General features: G+C 40.0%; 1 protein-coding gene across 1 annotated transcript in view; it reads right to left on the bottom strand.

Annotated features, from left to right (window-relative positions):
- LOC109887546 (ephrin type-B receptor 4b) overlaps window positions 1-18,894 on the bottom strand; it is a gene marked incomplete at its 3' end in the record, with an annotated part of 52,589 nt that overhangs the window by 26,198 nt on the left and 7,497 nt on the right. Inside the window, 1 exon segment of the mRNA XM_031791505.1 lies at window positions 1-33. This exon segment is cut by the window's left edge and continues 38 nt beyond it. Coding sequence (XP_031647365.1) covers window positions 1-33 — 33 coding nt within the window.

The following is an 18,894-nucleotide window of genomic DNA, read 5'->3' as shown; positions in this document are numbered from 1 at the left end:
CTGACGTCTCTAGTTTAGTGTTCATTACCACTTCTAGAGGAGAGGAGAGAGGGAGGAGACTTAGAATAGGATATAATATATAACAACATATATTAATAGAACACAATAATATAATACAATATATATGATATAATAATATAATACAATATATATGATATAATAATATAATGTAAAATAGAACAACATATACAGTGGGGCAAAAAAGTATTTAGTCAGCCACCAATTGTGCAAGTTCTCCCACTTAAAAACATGAGAGAGGCCTGTAATTTTCATCATAGGTACACTTCAACTATGACAGACAAAATGAGAGAAAAAAATCCAGAAAATCACATTGTAGGATTTTTTATGAATTTATTTGCACATTATGGTGGAAAATAAGTATTTGGTCACCTACAAACAAGCAAGATTTCTGGCTCTCACAGACCTGTAACTTCTTGTTTAAGAGGCTCCTCTGTCCTCCACTCGTTACCTGTATTAATGGCACCTGTTTGAACTTGTTATCAGTATAAAGGACACCTGTCCACAACCTCAAACAGTCACACTCCAAACTCAACTTCAAACCAGGCTGCTTACCTATTGCAGATTCAGTCTTCCCAGCCTGGTGCAGGTCTACAATTTTTTTTCTGGTGTCCTTTGACACCTCTTTGGTCTTGGTCATAGTGGAGTTTGGAGTGTGACTGTTTGAGGTTGTGGACAGGTGTCTTTTATACTGATAGCAAGTTCAAACAGTTACCATTAATACAGGTAACGAGTGGAGGACAGAAGAGCCTCTTAAATAAGAAGTTACAGGTCTGTGAGAGCCAGAAATCTTGCTTGTTTGTAGGTGACCAAATACTTATTTTCCACCATAATTTGCAAATTAATTAATTAAAAATCCTACAATGTGATTGAAAATTACAGGCCTCTCTCATCTTTTTAAGTGGGAGAACTTGCACAATTGGTGGCTGACTAAATACTTTTTTGCCCCACTGTATTAATAGAACAATATATTAATAGAACACAATATATAATAATATAATACAAATATACACTGCTCAAATAATTAAATAAAGGGAACACTAAAATAACACATCCTAGATCTGAATGAATGAAATATTCTTATTAAATACTTTTTTCTTTACATAGTTGAATGTTCTGACAACAAAATCACACAAAAATGATCAATGGAAATCAAATGTATCAACCCATGGAGGTCTGGATTTGGAGTCACACTCAAAATTAAAGTGGAAAACCACACTACAGGCTGATCCTGTTATATAGGGTTATATAAAATAGAACAACACATAATAATATAACATAATATAACATAATATAAAATAGAACAACACATAATAATATAACATAATATAACATAATATAACATAATATAACATAATATAACATAATATAACATAATATAACATAATATAACATAATATAACATAATATATAAGAAGACAATACAAATATATATAATATAATACAAAATATAAAATTAAATATATAATATAATATAACAATTATAATATAATAATATAATATATAACATAATAATATAATATAAAATATATAATATAATACTAAAATGTAAAATATATAATACAAAATATATCATATAATAATATAATATAAAATATAAAATATAAAATATATAACATAATAATAAAATATATAATATAATAATAAATATAAAATATATAATATAATATAAAATATAAATATATAATATAATAATAAAATATAAAATATATAATATAATATAAAATATAAAATATATAATATAATATAAAATATAAAATATATAATATAATAATAAAATATAAAATATATAATATAATATAAAATATAAAATATATAATATAATATAAAATATAAAATATATAATATAATATAAAATATAAAATATATAATATAATAATAAAATATAAAATATATAATATAATATAAAATATAAAATATATAATATAATAATAAAATATAAAATATATAATATAATATAAAATATAAAATATATATATATTTTTAGATATATATTTTTTTATATATAAAATATATACAATATATAATATAATAATAAAATATAATATAAAATATAATACTAAAATGTAAAATATATAATATAATAATATATAAGAAGACAATACAAATATATATGATACTATAATATAAAATATAAAATATAATAATCTAACATATAACGTACAATATAAAAAATATAATATTACAATAGACTGACTGGATAGCTGATACTACAGTTACAATAGACTGACTGGATAGCTGATACTACAGAGTTACAATAGACTGACTGGATAGCTGATACTACAGTTACAATAGACTGACTGGATAGCTGATACTACAGAGTTACAATAGACTGACTGGATAGCTGATACTACAGTTACAATAGACTGACTGGATAGCTGATACTACAGAGTTACAATAGACTGACTGGATAGCTGATACTACAGTTACAATAGACTGACTGGATAGCTGATACTACAGAGTTACAATAGACTGACTGGATAGCTGATACTACAGTTACAATAGACTGACTGGATAGCTGATACTACAGTTACAATAGACTGACTGGATAGCTGATACTACAGAGTTACAATAGACTGACTGGATAGCTGATACTACAGTTACAATAGACTGACTGGATAGCTGATACACAGTTACAATAGACTGACTGGATAGCTGATACTACAGTTACAATAGACTGACTGGATAGCTGATACTACAGTTACAATAGACTGACTGGATAGCTGATACTACAGAGTTACAATAGACTGACTGGATAGCTGATACTACAGAGTTACAATAGACTGACTGGATAGGTGATACTACAGTTACAATAGACTGAATGGATAGCTGATACTACAGTTACAATAGACTGAATGGATAGCTGATACTACAGAGTTACAATAGTGATAGACACCCATGGTTCTACATCAGGGGTAGACAACCCTGGTCCTACATCAGGGATAGACAACCCTGGTCCTACATCAGGGATAGACAACCCTGGTCCTACATCAGGGGTAGACAACCCTGGTCCTACATCAGGGATAGACAACCCTGGTCCTACATCAGGGGTAGACAACCCTGGTCCTACATCAGGGATAGACAACCCTGGTCCTACATCAGGGGTAGACAACCCTGGTCCTACATCAGGGGTAGACAACCCTGGTCCTACATCAGGGATAGACAACCCTGGTCCTACATCAGGGGTAGACAACCCTGGTCCTACATCAGGGGTAGACAACCATGGTCCTACATCAGGGGTAGACAACCCTGGTCCTATATCAGGGGTAGACAACCCTGGTCCTACATCAGGGGTAGACAACCATGGTCCTACATCAGGGGTAGACAACCCTGGTCCTATATCAGGGGTAGACAACCCTGGTCCTATATCAGGGGTAGACAACCCTGGTCCTACATCAGGGATAGACAACCCTGGTCCTACATCAGGGGTAGACAACCCTGGTCCTACATCAGGGATAGACAACCGTGGTCCTACATCAGGGATAGACAACCCTGGTCCTACATCAGGGATAGACAACCCTGGTCCTACATCAGGGATAGACAACCCTGGTCATGGAGGACCAAAGGCACTTCATGTTTTTGATTTAAATTGAAAATAAAACGTGAAAATAAAAGAGACTCTAGGAGCTCAGATGCAAAAATGTAATTACCAACGTTTCGACAGCCAAGCTGTCTTCATCAGGGTAAATTGACCTGAAAAACCAGGCGTGTTGAATTTAGAGAATCCCTGAACTGATCAATTAGCTCTGTTTGTGTGGAATGGTGCCTAGTTGGAACAAAATCCTGCAGTAACTGCAGCACCAGGAACAGGGTTGTCTACCACAGACATTAGTAGAACTAACCCTACAGGAACAGGAACAGGGCTGTCTACCCCAGACATCAGTAGAACTAACCCTACAGGAACAGGGTTGTCTACCCCAGACATCAGTAGAACTAACCCTACAGGAACAGGGTTGTCTACCCCAGACATCAGTAGAACTAACCCTACAGGAACAGGGTTGTCTACCCCAGACATCAGTAGAACTAACCCTACAGGAACAGGGTTGTCTACCCCAGACATCAGTAGAACTAACCCTACAGGAACAGGGTTGTCTACCCCAGACATCAGTAGAACTAACCCTACAGGAACAGGGTTGTCTACCCCAGACATCAGTAGAACTAACCCTACAGGAACAGGGTTGTCTACCCCAGACATCAGTAGAACTAACCCTACAGGAACAGGGTTGTCTACCCCAGACATCAGTAGAACTAACCCTACAGGAACAGGGTTGTCTACCCCAGACATCAGTAGAACTAACCCTACAGGAACAGGGTTGTCTACCCCAGACATCAGTAGAACTAACCCTACAGGAACAGGGTTGTCTACCCCAGACATCAGTAGAACTAACCCTACAGGAACAGGGTTGTCTACCCCAGACATCAGTAGAACTAACAGCTCTATCCCACAGCTCCAGCTGCCATTAGAAATATCTCCCTCCTTTTCTCAAATTCCCTCTTCCCCCCTTATGAAACTCTTCCTCCTCTTCTCAAATTCCCTCTTCCCCCCTTATGAAACTCTTCCTCCTCTTCTCAAATTCCCTCTTCCCCCTTTGTGAAACTCTCCCTCCTTCTTCCAACTTCACTCACTTTCTTACAAATTCCCATCTCTCACACACACACACACACACACACCACACACACACACACACACACACACACACACACACACACACACACACACACACACACACACACACACACACACACACACACACACACACACACACAGTAAAGCGACACAGGCCCAGACTATAAACTGTTGTTTGTCATGTGGTCACCAGACGTCCAGACCCATAAAGCAACACGGCATAACGTCCTCATCAGCAACACCAGACACACAGAGAGACATTCAGTCAGTCAGTTTTCCTAAAACAAGTATTATGGATGATATTATTTACTATGTTAAATTAGAGAACGTCTCCCTCTCAGTTTTCCAGATCATTCCTGCTCTGCTACAGAGCGGAACACTTTCCCTGACACATTGTAATCACACACACACACACACACACACACACACACACACACACACAGAGAAATCTGCAATTACCCTCGTAGTTTAATCAAGCAGAGAATTAGAGAGTGTACAACGTGAAACAGAATTAACAAAAACCAGAGCAAACTAGAATGCTATTTGTCCCTAAACAGAGAGTACACAGTGGCAGAATACCTGACCACTGTGACTGACCCAAAATTAAGGAAAGCTTTGACTATGTACAGACTCAGTGAGCATAGCCTTGCTATTGAGAAAGGCCGCCGTAGGCAGACCTGGCTCTCAAGAGAAGACAGGCTATGTGCTCACTGCCCACAAAATGAGGTGGAAACTGAGCTGCACTTCCTAACCTCCTGCCTAATGTAGGACCAAATTAGAGACACATATTTCCCTCAGATTACACAGATCCACAAAGAATTGGAAAACAAACCCGATCTTGATAAACTCCCATATATACTGGATGAAATACCACAGTGTGACGTCACAGCAGCAAGATTTGTGACCTGTTGCCACAAGGAAAGGGCAACCAGAGAAGAACAAACACCATTTTAAATACAACCTATATTTATGTTTATTTATTTTCCCTTTTGTACTTTAACTATTTGCACATCATTACAACATTGTATATAGATATTTATAATGTCTTTATTCTTTTGGAATGTAATGTTTACTGTTAATTTTTATTTGTTATTACACTTTTGTATATTATCTACTTCACTTGCTTTGGCAATGTTAACATATGTTTCCCATGCCAATAAAGCCCCTTGAATTGAATTGAGAGGAGTCGACAGAGCGTAACTGACGTGAATTCCTCAGGTTCACACACTTAACAAGATCCTTGACCTACCAACACCACACAATCACACACTCACACTCACACACACTCACACACACACACACAAGCTCTTAATGTGAGTCTGTCTGATAAAACTAATCCCTGCTTTAAAACAGACTGAGAAGAGTTGAAAGGAGAGGGGGAGAAGAGACAAGAGGGTGAGAGGAGAGGAGAGGAGAGGAGAAGAGAGGAGAGGAGACGAGACGAGGAAAGGAGGTGAGGAGAGGAGACGAGACGAGACGAGGAAAGGAGGTGAGGAGAGGAGAGGAGAGGAGAGGAGAGGAGACGAGACGAGGAAAGGAGGAGAGGAGAGGAGACGACAGGAGAGGAGACGAGACAAAAAGAGGAAAGGAGGTGAGGAGAGGAGGAGATGGTAGGGGGAGGAGTGAGAAAAGCAAGGAAAGAGGGAGATGTAGTTGAGATGAAGGACAGTAGAAGAAGACTGTAGAAGAAGACTGTAGAAGAAGACAGTAGAAGAAGACTGTAGAAGAAGACAGTGGAAGAAGACTGTAGAAGAAGACAGGTGAAGAAGACTGTAGAAGAAGACAGTAGAAGAAGACAGTGGAAGAAGACTGTGGAAGAAGACTACAGAATAAGACTGTCGAAGAAGACTGTAGAAGACGACCGTAGAAGAAGACAGTGGAAGAAGACAGTAGAAGAAGAGTGTAGAAGAAGACATTGGAAGAAGACAGTAGAAGAAGACTGTAGAAGAAGACTGTAGAAGAAGACATTGGAAGAAGACTGTAGAGGAAGACTGTAGAAGAAGACTGTGGAATAAGACTGTAGAAGAAGACTGTAGAAGAAGACTGTAGAAGAAGACTGTAGAAGAAGACAGTAGAAGAAGACTAAAGAATAAGACTGTCGAAGAAGACTGTAGAAGAAGACATTGGAAGAAGACAGTAGAAGAAGACAGTAGAAGAAGACTGTAGAAGAAGACATTGGAAGAAGACAGTAGAAGAAGACAGTAGAAGAAGACTGTAGAAGAAGACAGTGGAAGAATACTGTAGAAGAAGACAGTGGAAGAAGACAGTGGAAGAAGACTGTAGAAGAAGACTGTGGAAGAATACTGTGGAAGAAGGCAGTAGAAGAAGACAGTAGAAGACCGTGGAAGAAGACTGTAGAAGAAGACCTTGGAAGAAGACTGTAGAAGAAGACTGTGGAAGAAGACAGTGGAAGAAGACTGGGGAAGAAGACTGTGGAAGAAGACAGTAGAAGAAGACAGTAGAAGAAGACAGTAGAAGACTGTGGAAGAAGACAGTAGAAGAAGACAGTAGAAGACTGTGGAAGAAGACAGTAGAAGAAGACAGTAGAAGACTGTGGAAGAAGACAGTGGAAGAAGACAGTAGAAGACAGTAGAAGAAGACAGTAGAAGAAGACAGTAGAAGACTGTGGAAGAAGACAGTTGAAGACTGTGGAAGAAGACAGTAGAAGAAGACAGTAGAAGAAGACAGTAGAAGACTGTGGAAGAAGACAGTGGAAGAAGACAGTAGAAGACTGTGGAAGAAGACAGTAGAAGAAGACAGTAGAAGACTGTGGAAGAAGACAGTAGAAGAAGACAGTAGAAGACTGTGGAAGAAGACAGTATAAGAAGACAGTAGAAGACTGTGGAAGAAGACAGTAGAAGAAGACAGTAGAAGACTGTGGAAGAAGGCAGTAGAAGAAGACAGTAGAAGACCGTGGAAGAAGACTGTAGAAGAAGACCTTGGAAGAAGACTGTAGAAGAAGACTGTGGAAGAAGACATTGGAAGAAGACAGTAGAAGAAGACAGTAGAAGAAGACTGTAGAAGAAGACAGTGGAAGAATACTGTAGAAGAAGACAGTGGAAGAAGACAGTGGAAGAAGACTGTAGAAGAAGACTGTGGAAGAATACTGTGGAAGAAGGCAGTAGAAGAAGACAGTAGAAGACCGTGGAAGAAGACTGTAGAAGAAGACCTTGGAAGAAGACTGTAGAAGAAGACTGTGGAAGAAGACAGTGGAGGAAGACTGGGGAAGAAGACTGTGGAAGAAGACAGTAGAAGAAGACAGTAGAAGAAGACAGTAGAAGACTGTGGAAGAAGACAGTAGAAGAAGACAGTAGAAGCCTGTGGAAGAAGACAGTAGAAGAAGAAAGTAGAAGACTGTGGAAGAAGACAGTGGAAGAAGACAGTAGAAGACAGTAGAAGAAGACAGTAGAAGAAGACAGTAGAAGACTGTGGAAGAAGACAGTTGAAGACTGTGGAAGAAGACAGTAGAAGAAGACAGTAGAAGAAGACAGTAGAAGACTGTGGAAGAAGACAGTGGAAGAAGACAGTAGAAGACTGTGGAAGAAGACAGTAGAAGAAGACAGTAGAAGACTGTGGAAGAAGACAGTAGAAGAAGACAGTAGAAGACTGTGGAAGAAGACAGTATAAGAAGACAGTAGAAGACTGTGGAAGAAGACAGTAGAAGAAGACAGTAGAAGAAGACAGTAGAAGACTGTGGAAGAAGGCAGTAGAAGAAGACAGTAGAAGACCGTGGAAGAAGACTGTAGAAGAAGACCTTGGAAGAAGACTGTAGAAGAAGACTGTGGAAGAAGACAGTGGAAGAAGACTGGGGAAGAAGACTGTGGAAGACAGTAGAAGACTGTGGAAGAAGACAGTAGAAGAAGACAGTAGAAGAAGACAGTAGAAGACTGTGGAAGAAGACAGTAGAAGAAGACAGTAGAAGACTGTGGAAGAAGACTGTAGAAGAAGACATTGGAAGAAGACAGTAGAAGAAGACTGTAGAAGAAGACTGTAGAAGAAGACTGTAGAAGAAGACATTGGAAGAAGACTGTAGAGGAAGACTGTAGAAGAAGACTGTGGAATAAGACTGTAGAAGAAGACTGTAGAAGAAGACTGTAGAAGAAGACAGTGGAAGAAGACTAAAGAATAAGACTGTCGAAGAAGACTGTAGAAGAAGACATTGGAAGACGACAGTAGAAGAAGACAGTAGAAGAAGACTGTAGAAGAAGACAGTGGAAGAATACTGTAGAAGAAGACAGTGGAAGAAGACAGTGGAAGAAGACTGTAGAAGAAGACTGTGGAAGAATACTGTGGAAGAAGGCAGTAGAAGAAGACAGTAGAAGACCGTGGAAGAAGACTGTAGAAGAAGACCTTGGAAGAAGACTGTAGAAGAAGACTGTGGAAGAAGACAGTGGAAGAAGACTGGGGAAGAAGACTGTGGAAGAAGACAGTAGAAGACTGTGGAAGAAGACAGTAGAAGAAGACAGTAGAAGAAGACAGTAGAAGACTGTGGAAGAAGACAGTAGAAGAAGACAGTAGAAGACTGTGGAAGAAGACAGTAGAAGAAGACAGTAGAAGACTGTGGAAGAAGACAGTGGAAGAAGACAGTAGAAGACTGTGGAAGAAGACAGTAGAAGACTGTGGAAGAAGACAGTAGAAGAAGACAGTAGAAGAAGACAGTAGAAGACTGTGGAAGAAGACAGTAGAAGAAGACTGTGGAAGAAGTTTCTACATGCTTTTTAGAAGTTTCTACAAGCTTTATGAAGCTTCCAAAAGAGGGACTTCATCTTGAAGGAGTCAGAGAGGGATTAGGAAAACCACAGAAAACTTCCTAACATCAGACGACTGCTTTCTGCTGTTTAAACCACGAGAGACACAGTCACTCACATGTTTACACAACACACATTTAACAACAGCACTGATGGAATCAACACTCAGAAGAGGAGGAAGGGGGAGGGAGGGAGGGAGGGAGGGAGGGAGGGAGGGAGGGAGGGAGGGAGGGAGAAGGGGGAGGAGGGGAGGAAGAAGGAGGGGAGGAGGGAACGAAGAAGGGAGAGAGGAGGGGAGGAAGGAGGGAGGAAGAAGGAGGGAGGAGGGGAGGAAGAAGGAGGGAGGAGGGGAGGGAAGAAGGGAGGAAGGAGGGGAGGAAGGATGGAGGAAGAAGAAGGGAGGGAGGAGGGGCGGAAGAAGGAGGGAGGAGGGGAGGAAGAAGGGAGGGAGAAGGGAAGAAAGGAGGGAGGAGGAAGAAGGGAAGGAAGAAAGGAGGGAGGAGGGGAGGAAGAAGGAAGGAAGGGAAGAAAAGACGAGGAAGTAAGGGAGAAACAGAAGGCAGGGTGGTGATGTCGTGAGGATGAGACAGAATAAAGGAGGAAGGAGATTATACAGTGAGTGTATATTACACACAGCGCATTCGGAAAGAATTCAGACCCCTTGACTTTATTTTGTTTGTTTGTTACATTACAGACTCATTATAAAATGGATTAACTTGTTTCCCCTCCCGCCTCCCCCCAATCAATCTACACACACTACCCAATCATGACTAAATACCCCATAATGACTCAATAGCCCATAATGACACAATACCCCATAATGACTCAATACCCCATAATGACACAATAACCCATAATGACACAATACCCCATAATGACTCAATACCCCATAATGACTAAATACCCCATAATGACGCAATACCCCATAATGACTCAATACCCCATAATGACTAAATACCCCATAATGGCTAAATACCCCATAATGACTAAATACCCCATAATGACTCAATACCCCATAATGACACAATACCCCATAATGACTCAATACCCCATAATGACTCGATACCCCATAATGACACAATACCCCATAATGACTCAATACCCCATAATGACACAATAACCCATAATGACACAATACCCCATAATGACTCAATACCCCATAATGACACAATAACCCATAATGACTCAATACCCCATAATGACTCAATACCCCATAATGACTCAATACCCCATAATGACTCAATACCACATAATGATACAATACCCCATAATGACTCAATACCCCATAATGACACAATACCCCATAATGACTCAATACCACATAATGACACAATACCCCATAATGACTCAATACCCCATAATGACTCAATACCCCATAATGACTCAATACCCCATAATGACTCAATACCCCATAATGACTAAATACCCCATAATGACTCAATACCCCATAATGACTCAATACCCCATAATGACTCAATACCCCATAATGACTCAATACCCCATAATGACTAAATACCCCATAATGACGCAATACCCCATAATGACTCAATACCCCATAATGACTAAATACCCCATAATGGCTAAATACCCCATAATGACTAAATACCCCATAATGACTCAATACCCCATAATGACACAATACCCCATAATGACTCAATACCCCATAATGACTCAATACCCCATAATGACACAATACCCCATAATGACTCAATACCCCATAATGACTCAATACCCCATAATGACACAATAACCCATAATGACACAATACCCCATAATGACTCAATACCCCATAATGACACAATACCCCATAATGACTCAATACCCCATAATGACTCAATACCCCATAATGACTCAATACCCCATAATGACTCAATACCACATAATGATACAATACCCCATAATGACTCAATACCCCATAATGACACAATACCCCATAATGACTCAATACCACATAATGACACAATACCCCATAATGACTCAATACCCCATAATGACTAAATACCCCATAATGACTCAATACCCCATGAATTGGAAAACAAACCCGATCTTGATAAACTCCCATATATACTGGATGAAATACCACAGTGTGACGTCACAGCAGCAAGATTTGTGACCTGTTGCCACAAGGAAAGGGCAACCAGAGAAGAACAAACACCATTTTAAATACAACCTATATTTATGTTTATTTATTTTCCCTTTTGTACTTTAACTATTTGCACATCATTACAACATTGTATATAGATATTTATAATGTCTTTATTCTTTTGGAATGTAATGTTTACTGTTAATTTTTATTTGTTATTACACTTTTGTATATTATCTACTTCACTTGCTTTGGCAATGTTAACATATGTTTCCCATGCCAATAAAGCCCCTTGAATTGAATTGAGAGGAGTCGACAGAGCGTAACTGACGTGAATTCCTCAGGTTCACACACTTAACAAGATCCTTGACCTACCAACACCACACAATCACACACTCACACTCACACACACTCACACACACACACACAAGCTCTTAATGTGAGTCTGTCTGATAAAACTAATCCCTGCTTTAAAACAGACTGAGAAGAGTTGAAAGGAGAGGGGGAGAAGAGACAAGAGGGTGAGAGGAGAGGAGAAGAGAGGAGAGGAGACGAGACGAGGAAAGGAGGTGAGGAGAGGAGACGAGACGAGGAAAGGAGGTGAGGAGAGGAGAGGAGAGGAGAGGAGAGGAGACGAGACGAGGAAAGGAGGAGAGGAGAGGAGACGACAGGAGAGGAGACGAGACAAAAAGAGGAAAGGAGGTGAGGAGAGGAGGAGATGGTAGGGGGAGGAGTGAGAAAAGCAAGGAAAGAGGGAGATGTAGTTGAGATGAAGGACAGTAGAAGAAGACTGTAGAAGAAGACTGTAGAAGAAGACAGTAGAAGAAGACTGTAGAAGAAGACAGTGGAAGAAGACTGTAGAAGAAGACAGGTGAAGAAGACTGTAGAAGAAGACAGTAGAAGAAGACAGTGGAAGAAGACTGTGGAAGAAGACTACAGAATAAGACTGTCGAAGAAGACTGTAGAAGACGACCGTAGAAGAAGACAGTGGAAGAAGACAGTAGAAGAAGAGTGTAGAAGAAGACATTGGAAGAAGACAGTAGAAGAAGACTGTAGAAGAAGACTGTAGAAGAAGACATTGGAAGAAGACTGTAGAGGAAGACTGTAGAAGAAGACTGTGGAATAAGACTGTAGAAGAAGACTGTAGAAGAAGACTGTAGAAGAAGACTGTAGAAGAAGACAGTAGAAGAAGACTAAAGAATAAGACTGTCGAAGAAGACTGTAGAAGAAGACATTGGAAGAAGACAGTAGAAGAAGACAGTAGAAGAAGACTGTAGAAGAAGACATTGGAAGAAGACAGTAGAAGAAGACAGTAGAAGAAGACTGTAGAAGAAGACAGTGGAAGAATACTGTAGAAGAAGACAGTGGAAGAAGACAGTGGAAGAAGACTGTAGAAGAAGACTGTGGAAGAATACTGTGGAAGAAGGCAGTAGAAGAAGACAGTAGAAGACCGTGGAAGAAGACTGTAGAAGAAGACCTTGGAAGAAGACTGTAGAAGAAGACTGTGGAAGAAGACAGTGGAAGAAGACTGGGGAAGAAGACTGTGGAAGAAGACAGTAGAAGAAGACAGTAGAAGAAGACAGTAGAAGACTGTGGAAGAAGACAGTAGAAGAAGACAGTAGAAGACTGTGGAAGAAGACAGTAGAAGAAGACAGTAGAAGACTGTGGAAGAAGACAGTGGAAGAAGACAGTAGAAGACAGTAGAAGAAGACAGTAGAAGAAGACAGTAGAAGACTGTGGAAGAAGACAGTTGAAGACTGTGGAAGAAGACAGTAGAAGAAGACAGTAGAAGAAGACAGTAGAAGACTGTGGAAGAAGACAGTGGAAGAAGACTGTAGAAGACTGTGGAAGAAGACAGTAGAAGAAGACAGTAGAAGACTGTGGAAGAAGACAGTAGAAGAAGACAGTAGAAGACTGTGGAAGAAGACAGTATAAGAAGACAGTAGAAGACTGTGGAAGAAGACAGTAGAAGAAGACAGTAGAAGACTGTGGAAGAAGGCAGTAGAAGAAGACAGTAGAAGACCGTGGAAGAAGACTGTAGAAGAAGACCTTGGAAGAAGACTGTAGAAGAAGACTGTGGAAGAAGACATTGGAAGAAGACAGTAGAAGAAGACAGTAGAAGAAGACTGTAGAAGAAGACAGTGGAAGAATACTGTAGAAGAAGACAGTGGAAGAAGACAGTGGAAGAAGACTGTAGAAGAAGACTGTGGAAGAATACTGTGGAAGAAGGCAGTAGAAGAAGACAGTAGAAGACCGTGGAAGAAGACTGTAGAAGAAGACCTTGGAAGAAGACTGTAGAAGAAGACTGTGGAAGAAGACAGTGGAGGAAGACTGGGGAAGAAGACTGTGGAAGAAGACAGTAGAAGAAGACAGTAGAAGAAGACAGTAGAAGACTGTGGAAGAAGACAGTAGAAGAAGACAGTAGAAGCCTGTGGAAGAAGACAGTAGAAGAAGAAAGTAGAAGACTGTGGAAGAAGACAGTGGAAGAAGACAGTAGAAGACAGTAGAAGAAGACAGTAGAAGAAGACAGTAGAAGACTGTGGAAGAAGACAGTTGAAGACTGTGGAAGAAGACAGTAGAAGAAGACAGTAGAAGAAGACAGTAGAAGACTGTGGAAGAAGACAGTGGAAGAAGACAGTAGAAGACTGTGGAAGAAGACAGTAGAAGAAGACAGTAGAAGACTGTGGAAGAAGACAGTAGAAGAAGACAGTAGAAGACTGTGGAAGAAGACAGTATAAGAAGACAGTAGAAGACTGTGGAAGAAGACAGTAGAAGAAGACAGTAGAAGAAGACAGTAGAAGACTGTGGAAGAAGGCAGTAGAAGAAGACAGTAGAAGACCGTGGAAGAAGACTGTAGAAGAAGACCTTGGAAGAAGACTGTAGAAGAAGACTGTGGAAGAAGACAGTGGAAGAAGACTGGGGAAGAAGACTGTGGAAGACAGTAGAAGACTGTGGAAGAAGACAGTAGAAGAAGACAGTAGAAGAAGACAGTAGAAGACTGTGGAAGAAGACAGTAGAAGAAGACAGTAGAAGACTGTGGAAGAAGACTGTAGAAGAAGACATTGGAAGAAGACAGTAGAAGAAGACTGTAGAAGAAGACTGTAGAAGAAGACTGTAGAAGAAGACATTGGAAGAAGACTGTAGAGGAAGACTGTAGAAGAAGACTGTGGAATAAGACTGTAGAAGAAGACTGTAGAAGAAGACTGTAGAAGAAGACTGTAGAAGAAGACAGTGGAAGAAGACTAAAGAATAAGACTGTCGAAGAAGACTGTAGAAGAAGACATTGGAAGACGACAGTAGAAGAAGACAGTAGAAGAAGACTGTAGAAGAAGACAGTGGAAGAATACTGTAGAAGAAGACAGTGGAAGAAGACAGTGGAAGAAGACTGTAGAAGAAGACTGTGGAAGAATACTGTGGAAGAAGGCAGTAGAAGAAGACAGTAGAAGACCGTGGAAGAAGACTGTAGAAGAAGACCTTGGAAGAAGACTGTAGAAGAAGACTGTGGAAGAAGACAGTGGAAGAAGACTGGGGAAGAAGACTGTGGAAGAAGACAGTAGAAGACTGTGGAAGAAGACAGTAGAAGAAGACAGTAGAAGAAGACAGTAGAAGACTGTGGAAGAAGACAGTAGAAGAAGACAGTAGAAGACTGTGGAAGAAGACAGTAGAAGAAGACAGTAGAAGACTGTGGAAGAAGACAGTGGAAGAAGACAGTAGAAGACTGTGGAAGAAGACAGTAGAAGACTGTGGAAGAAGACAGTAGAAGAAGACAGTAGAAGAAGACAGTAGAAGACTGTGGAAGAAGACAGTAGAAGAAGACTGTGGAAGAAGTTTCTACATGCTTTTTAGAAGTTTCTACAAGCTTTATGAAGCTTCCAAAAGAGGGACTTCATCTTGAAGGAGTCAGAGAGGGATTAGGAAAACCACAGAAAACTTCCTAACATCAGACGACTGCTTTCTGCTGTTTAAACCACGAGAGACACAGTCACTCACATGTTTACACAACACACATTTAACAACAGCACTGATGGAATCAACACTCAGAAGAGGAGGAAGGGGGAGGGAGGGAGGGAGGGAGGGAGGGAGGGAGAAGGGGGAGGAGGGGAGGAAGAAGGAGGGGAGGAGGGAACGAAGAAGGGAGAGAGGAGGGGAGGAAGGAGGGAGGAAGAAGGAGGGAGGAGGGGAGGAAGAAGGAGGGAGGAGGGGAGGGAAGAAGGGAGGAAGGAGGGGAGGAAGGATGGAGGAAGAAGAAGGGAGGGAGGAGGGGCGGAAGAAGGAGGGAGGAGGGGAGGAAGAAGGGAGGGAGAAGGGAAGAAAGGAGGGAGGAGGAAGAAGGGAAGGAAGAAAGGAGGGAGGAGGGGAGGAAGAAGGAAGGAAGGGAAGAAAAGACGAGGAAGTAAGGGAGAAACAGAAGGCAGGGTGGTGATGTCGTGAGGATGAGACAGAATAAAGGAGGAAGGAGATTATACAGTGAGTGTATATTACACACAGCGCATTCGGAAAGAATTCAGACCCCTTGACTTTATTTTGTTTGTTTGTTACATTACAGACTCATTATAAAATGGATTAACTTGTTTCCCCTCCCGCCTCCCCCCAATCAATCTACACACACTACCCAATCATGACTAAATACCCCATAATGACTCAATAGCCCATAATGACACAATACCCCATAATGACTCAATACCCCATAATGACACAATAACCCATAATGACACAATACCCCATAATGACTCAATACCCCATAATGACTAAATACCCCATAATGACGCAATACCCCATAATGACTCAATACCCCATAATGACTAAATACCCCATAATGGCTAAATACCCCATAATGACTAAATACCCCATAATGACTCAATACCCCATAATGACACAATACCCCATAATGACTCAATACCCCATAATGACTCGATACCCCATAATGACACAATACCCCATAATGACTCAATACCCCATAATGACACAATAACCCATAATGACACAATACCCCATAATGACTCAATACCCCATAATGACACAATACCCCATAATGACTCAATACCCCATAATGACTCAATACCCCATAATGACTCAATACCCCATAATGACTCAATACCACATAATGATACAATACCCCATAATGACTCAATACCCCATAATGACACAATACCCCATAATGACTCAATACCCCATAATGACTCGATACCCCATAATGACACAATACCCCATAATGACTCAATACCCCATAATGACACAATAACCCATAATGACACAATACCCCATAATGACTCAATACCCCATAATGACACAATACCCCATAATGACTCAATACCCCATAATGACTCAATACCCCATAATGACTCAATACCCCATAATGACTCAATACCACATAATGATACAATACCCCATAATGACTCAATACCCCATAATGACACAATACCCCATAATGACTCAATACCACATAATGACACAATACCCCATAATGACTCAATACCCCATAATGACTCAATACCCCATAATGACTCAATACCCCATAATGACTCAATACCCCATAATGACTAAATACCCCATAATGACTAAATACCCCATAATGGCTAAATACCCCATAATGACTAAATACCCCATAATGACTCAATACCCCATAATGACACAATACCCCATAATGACTCAATACCCCATAATGACTCAATACCCCATAATGACACAATACCCCATAATGACTCAATACCCCATAATGACTCAATACCCCATAATGACACAATAACCCATAATGACACAATACCCCATAATGACTCAATACCCCATAATGACACAATACCCCATAATGACTCAATACCCCATAATGACTCAATACCCCATAATGACTCAATACCCCATAATGACTCAATACCACATAATGATACAATACCCCATAATGACTCAATACCCCATAATGACACAATACCCCATAATGACTCAATACCACATAATGACACAATACCCCATAATGACTCAATACCCCATAATGACTAAATACCCCATAATGACTCAATACCCCATAATGACTCAATACCCCATAATGACTCAATACCCCATAATGACTAAATACCCCATAATTACTCAATACCTCATAATGACTCACTACCCCATAATGACACAATACCCCATAATGACTCAATACCCCATGATGACTCAATACCTCATAATGGCTCAATACCCCATAATGACTCAATATCACATAGTGATACAATACCCCATAATGACTCAATACCCCATAATGACTCAATACCCCATAATGACACAATACCCCATAATGACTCAATACCACATAATGACACAATACCCCATAATGACTCAATACCCCATAATGACTCAATACCCCATGATGACTCAATACCTCATAATGGCTCAATACCCCATAATGACTCAATACCACATAATGATACAATACCCCATAATGACTCAATACCCCATAATGACTCAATACCCCATAATGACACAATACCCCATAATGACTCAATACCACATAATGATACAATACCCCATAATGACTCAATACCCCATAATGACTCAATACCCCATAATGACACAATACCCCATAATGACTCAATACCCCATAATGACTCAACACCCCATAATGACTCAATACCCCATAATGACTCAATACCCCGTAATGACACACTATCCCATAATGACTCAATACCCCATAATGACTCAATACCCCATAATGACATACGTTTTTTGGATGTAGTTTAGATGTAGTTTGGATGTAGTTTAGGTGTAGTTTGACATAGTTTAGGTGTAGTTTGGATGTAGTTTGGATATAGTTTAGATGTAGTTTGGATATAGTTTGGGTGTAGTTTAGGTGTAGTTTGGATATAGTTTGGGTGTAGTTTGGATAGAGTTTAGATGTAGTTTGGATATAGTTTGGGTGTAGTTTGGATAGAGTTTAGATGTAGTTTGGATATAGTTTAGGTGTAGTTTGGATGTAGTTTAGGTGTAGTTTGGATGTAGTTTAGGTGTAGTTTGACATAGTTTCGGTGTAGTTTAGGTGTAGTTTGGATATAGTTTAGGTGTCGTTTGGATATAGTTTAGATGTAGTTTGGATATAGTTTAGGTGTAGTTTGGATATAGTTGAGATGTAGTTTGGATATAGTTTAGGTGTAGTTTGGATATAGTTTAGGTGTAGTTTGGATATAGTTTATGTCACAGCTTCCACCAAAGTCGTTTCCTCTCCTTGTTCGGGCGGTGTTCGGCGGTCGGCGTCACCGGTCTTCTTGCCATCGTCATTTTCCATTTGTTTTGTCTTGTTTTCTTACACACCTGGTTTCCATTTCCCTCATTAATTGCTGTGTATTTAACCCTCTCCTCCCCCCAAGTCCATGTGTGGAATTGTTTGTTTGTAAGTGCTTGTACGCTATGTTACTGGTGCGCGTCAGGTTTTGTACCCATGTAGG

Source organism: Oncorhynchus kisutch, linkage group LG16 (assembly GCF_002021735.2).
Source record: "Oncorhynchus kisutch isolate 150728-3 linkage group LG16, Okis_V2, whole genome shotgun sequence".
Taxonomy (NCBI): Eukaryota; Metazoa; Chordata; class Actinopteri; order Salmoniformes; family Salmonidae; genus Oncorhynchus; species Oncorhynchus kisutch.
This window is presented reverse-complemented; position numbering and strand designations above follow the sequence as displayed.